The 5,625-nt window shown below is 43.1% G+C and overlaps 1 protein-coding gene across 1 annotated transcript; it reads left to right on the plus strand.

The window, feature by feature from the left end:
- Positions 1 to 2,642: 2,642 nt before the first annotated feature.
- Positions 2,643 to 5,330, plus strand: LOC135536482 (stonustoxin subunit beta-like; the record flags this gene model as incomplete). The annotated part of the gene is made up of 2 exons (XM_064962820.1): positions 2,643 to 3,053; positions 4,798 to 5,330. Coding segments are annotated over 2 exons (944 nt in total), but the record flags the coding sequence as incomplete, so codon positions are not given.
- Positions 5,331 to 5,625: the final 295 nt, after the last annotated feature.

The raw sequence follows: 5,625 nt of genomic DNA on the forward strand, positions 1-5,625 counted from the left end.
ACACTTACCCCACCAGGTATTTTCACAGTCCCCAGGTCCAGAACAAATTCAAGAAAATGTACAGTGTTACACAGAGCCATGATTGCATGGAACTCCCTTCCGTCTCATATTGCTCAAGTGAAAAACAAACCTGGTTTCAAACAACCAATAAAGCAACACCTCTCCCCCATGTGACCTACTTTTTGTATGTATTTTTATTTTAATTCCACCTTTATTTAACCAGGTAGGCCAGTTGAGAACAAGTTCTCATTTGCAATTGCGACCTGGCCAAGATAAAGCGAAGCAATTCGACACATACAACAACACAGAGTTACACATGGAGTGAAACAAACATACAGTCAATAATACAGTAGAAAAAAATAAGTCTATATACAATGTGAGCAAATGAGGTGAGATAAGGGAGGTAAAGGCAAAAAAGGCCATGGTGGCGAGGTAAATGCAATATAGCAAGTAAAACACTGGAATGGTAGATTTGCAGAGGAGGAAAGTGCAAAGTAGAAATAATGGGGTGCAATGGAGCAAAATCATTGATGTATACAGAGAAGAGAGTCAGACCGAGGATTGAACCCTGTGGCACCCCCATAGAGACTGCCAGAGGTCCGGACAACAGGCCCTCCGATTTGACACACTGAACTCTATCAGAGAAGTAGTTGGTGAACCAGGGTAGGCAATCATTTGAGAAACCAAGGCTGTCGAGTCTGCCAATAAGAATGTGGTGATTAACAGAGTCGAAAGCCTTGGCCAGGTCGATGAATACGGCTGCGCAGTAATGTCTCTTATCGATGGCGGTTATGATGTCGTTTAGGACCTTGAGCGTGGCTGAGGTGCACCCATGACCAGCTCTGAAACCAGATTGCATAGTGGAGAAGGTACGGTGGAAGCTGTTCTTTAACTTGGCTTTCGAAGACCTTAGAAAGACAGGGTAGGATTGATATATGTTCTGTAGCAGTTTGGGTCTAGAGTGTCACCCCCTTTGAAGTGGGGGATGACCGCAGCAGCTTTCCAATCTTTGGGAATCTCAGATGATACGAAAGAGAGGTTGAACAGGCTAGTAATAGGGGTTGCCACAATTTCTGCAGATAATTTTAGAAAGAGAGGGTCCAGATTGTCTAGTACGGCTGACTTGTAGGGGTCCAGATTTTGCAGCTCTTTCAGAACATCAGCTATCTGGATTTGGGTGAAGGAGAAATGGTGTGGGCTTTGGCGGGTTTCTGTGGAGGGTGCCAGACAGTTGACCGGGGTAGGGGTAGCCAGGTTGAAAGCATGGCCAGCCATAGAGAAATGCTTATTCAAATTCTCAATTATGTGGTCGGAGACTCCATATGGAGGGTCTGACGCAATTGTGGAGCCGGAGGCTCGCATAGGCCAAATTGAGCTCTGTACCGTATCGCTATTTTGTATCAATGCGGTGGGCTCCGTATAGCTCTGCATTGACATGATTGGTTGAATGCTAGGTGGGGGCGGGAGGTCCTGTATAAACAAGCTCACTTTCGTGACAACTTTCTTGACAACAGCTCTGCGCTGCTCGTCGAAAAGCAAGAAGTATGAATGCCCTGACTTCTACAGAGGCCGTATCAACGTAAATGCTGCACTGCCACTGCAGACGTCTGATTGACAATGCAGCGCATTTTAAAGGCCTCAGCCTGCTTCAGTTCAGCTGCCAAAGTTTGCTAGGCGAACCGAATGAGTTGCTCGCATTAAAGACATTTGCTTGAAAAACATAGAAAAAATGTCAATAGTATTATTTGTCCATTGTTTGCCTCAAACTAGTCAGAATTAATCTAAAATAACTCAAGAAATCCACCATTAATTTTTGCGGAGGAGATCTTACTCACGCAATTTTACATCTAACTAAGATGTTTGGTGCAGTATTTCTCAATGAACTAATATCAACAAAGACTTTAATGAAGAATTCCTACAGTTGACCAATCATGGATGAAGGGGAGTAGACTTTGGCTCCCAAACATCGGCTGGCCTCAAACAAAAAAAATGAATGTGTCCGAACAGCTAAAAAAAAACTTACCAAAGTCCAAAACAAAAATAATCACAAAATATTGGCATAATATATGCACAAACTCTTCTGAACTGTTTCGGCTGGGAAGCAGACGTCTGCCTGTGTGTTCGCGTGCATTTGTGTGTGTGTGTGTACATTTACTGTCTGTTCTTCCTATATTGTGAAATCTTGTGCAGTGTACATTTACTGTCTACTTCTGCTTCCCTCACAGTGTGGAACCTGGTGGAGTGTACATTTACTGTCTACTTCTGCTTCCCTCACAGTGTGGAACCTGGTGGAGTGTACATTTACTGTCTACTTCTGCTTCCCTCACAGTGTGGAACCTGGTGGAGTGTACATTTACTGTCTACTTCTGCTTCCCTCACAGTGTGGAACCTGGTGGAGTGTACATTTACTGTCTACTTCTGCTTCCCTCACAGTGTGGAACCTGGTGGAGTGTACATTTACTGTCTACTTCTGCTTCCCTCACAGTGTGGAACCTGGTGGAGTGTACATTTACTGTCTACTTCTGCTTCCCTCACAGTGTGGAACCTGGTGGAGTGTACATTTACTGTCTACTTCTGCTTCCCTCACAGTGTGGAACCTGGTGGGAGTGTACATTTACTGTCTACTTCTGCTTCCCTCACAGTGTGGAACCTGGTGGAGTGTACATTTACTGTCTACTTCTGCTTCCCTCACAGTGTGGAACCTGGTGGAGTGTACATTTACTGTCTACTTCTGCTTCCCTCACAGTGTGGAACCTGGTGGAGTGTACATTTACTGTCTACTTCTGCTTCCCTCACAGTGTGGAACCTGGTGGAGTGTACATTTACTGTCTACTTCTGCTTCCCTCACAGTGTGGAACCTGGTGGAGTGTACATTTACTGTCTACTTCTGCTTCCCTCACAGTGTGGAACCTGGTGGAGTGTACATTTACTGTCTACTTCTGCTTCCCTCACAGTGTGGAACCTGGTGGAGTGTACATTTACTGTCTACTTCTGCTTCCCTCACAGTGTGGAACCTGGTGGAGTGTACACAATCAAACCTTGGCCTAGAAAATGTGAGTGTTGACTGCTGTGAAGAATTATCCTGTTAATACTTATTTCAAGTTGACTCAAATAAATATAATGTTTCATAGCTTGCTTGATAAGTGAGCTATGTATCTGTGGTTACACACTGACAGGACTGTTGGGGTTTTATTTTGTGTGGGTGGGATATATGACCATAGAGGATATGCCTTCAGAATGTAGTCATACCCCTTGACTTATTCCACATTTTGTTATGCCTCAGCCTGAATTCAACATTGTATCTCACCCATCTACACACAATATCCCATAATAACCTACTTAACATAAGTATTCACACCCCTGAGTCAATACTTTGTAGAAGCATATTTTGGCAGAGATTACAGCTGTGAGTCTTTCTGGGTAAATTTTTAAGAGTTTACCACACCTGGATTGTGCAACATTTACCCAGTATTCCTTTCAACGCTCTTCGAACTGTCAAGTTGGTTGTTGATCATTGCTAGAAAACATTTTCAGGTCTTACCATAGATTTTCAAGTAGATTTAACCACAAACTGTAACTCCGCCACTCAGAAACATTCATTGTCTTCTTGGTAAGCAAGTCCAGTGTAGATTTGGCCTTGTGTTTTAGGTTATTGTCCTGCTGAAAGGTGAATTCATCTCCCAGTGTCTGGTGGAAAGCAGACTGAACCAGGTTTTCCGCTAGGATTTTGCCTGTGCTTAGCTCAGTTCAGTTTATTTTATCCTGAAAAACTCCCCAGTCCTTAACGATTACAAGCAGAACCATTACATGATGCAGCCACCACCATGCTTGAATATGGAGAGTGGTACTCAATAATGTGTTTTATTGGATTTGCCACAAACATAACATTTTATATTCAAGACTAAAAGTGAATTGCTTGGCCACATTTTTCACAGTATAACTTTAGTTACTTGTTGCAAACAGGATGCATGTTTTGGAATATTTTTATTCTGTTCAGGCTTCCTTCTTTTCACTCTGCCAATTCGGTTAGTATTGTGGGGTAACTACAATGTTGTTGATCCATCCTCAGTTTTCTCCAGCCGTTAAACTCTGTAACTGTTTTAAAGTCACCATTGGCCTCATGGTGAAATCCCTGAGCGTTTTCCTTTCTCTCCGGCAACTGAGTTAGGAAGGATGCCTGTATCTTTATAGTGACTGGGTGTATTGATACACCATCCAAAGTGTCATTAATAACTTCACCATGCTCAAAGGGATATTCAATGTCTGTTTTTACTTTTTTTTTTACCTATCTAGCAATAGGTGCACTTCTTTGCGAGGCATTGGAAAACCTCTTTGGTCTTTGTGGTTAAATTTGTGTTTGAAATTCACTGCCCGACTGAGGGACCTTACAGATAACAGTTTGGGGTACAGAGATGAGGTAGTCTTTCAAAAATCATGCTAAACACAATTATTGTACACAGAGTGAGTCCATGCAACTTATTATGTGACTTGTTAAGCAAATTGTTACTAATTTGGGCTTGCCATAACAAAGGGCTTGAATACTTATTGACTCAAGACATTTCAGTTTCCATTGAGTTAAACATTTGGTAAAACATTGACATTATGTTGTATTGTGTGTAGGCCATTGGCTAAAAAGAATGCAATTCGAATCCATTTTCAGGCTGTATCACAATAACATGTGGGGAAAGTCAAGGGCTGTGAATACTTTCTGAAGATACTGATCATTCAACAAGTCTTAAATTACCTTTTTATATGAAGACGATTAACTATATATTGTGTCTCGGTGTCCCCCATCAGATGCCTGTGATCTCACACTGGACCCAAACACAGTAAACCAACAGCTCTCTCTGACGGAGGATAACAGAAAGGTGACACGTAGGAGAGAGACACAACCGTATCCTGATCACCCAGAGAGATTTGAGGTCTGGAAACAGGTGCTGTGTAGAGACGGTCTGACTGGACGCTGTTACTGGGAGGTAGAGTGGAGTGGGAGAGGGGCTTACATAGCAGTGACATACAAAGGAATCAGCAGGAGAGGAAAGAGTACAGACTGTCTGATTGGATTAAATGACAAGTCCTGGAGTCTGCAATGCTCTGACCAACATTACACGGCCAGGCACAATCATAATCCCACTTCCATAGAAGCCCCCTCATCCAGCTTCCACAGAGTAGGAGTGTATCTGGACTGGCCTGCCGGCACTCTGTCCTTCTACAGAGTCTCCTCTGACACACTGACCCACCTGCACACATTCACCTCCACATTCACTGAGCCCCTCTATCCGGGGTTTAGGTTTTACTGTGACACCTCAGTGTCCCTGTGTCAGGTGTAGGGCTGACCCCATTTAGTCTACTGGTCGATCATTTGGTCGATAAGCTGTTGGTCAGCCAAGATTTATTTAGTCAAGCAGTGGCAAATATATATAAAAATGTTATGGCACGTGAGACAGCTGTTTGATTCACACCTGTCTGAGTGGACTTATCCATTGTGGATGTTGCAGGGTTGGAACACCAGTTTTTCACCTTTATTTAGCCAGTTAGGCCAGTTGAGAACAAGTTCTCATTTACAACAGTGACCTGGCCAACATAAAGCAAAGCAGTGCGACACAAACAACAACACACTTACAC

Source organism: Oncorhynchus masou, unplaced genomic scaffold (genome assembly GCF_036934945.1).
Source record: "Oncorhynchus masou masou isolate Uvic2021 unplaced genomic scaffold, UVic_Omas_1.1 unplaced_scaffold_6262, whole genome shotgun sequence".
Lineage (NCBI taxonomy): Eukaryota > Metazoa > Chordata > Actinopteri > Salmoniformes > Salmonidae > Oncorhynchus > Oncorhynchus masou.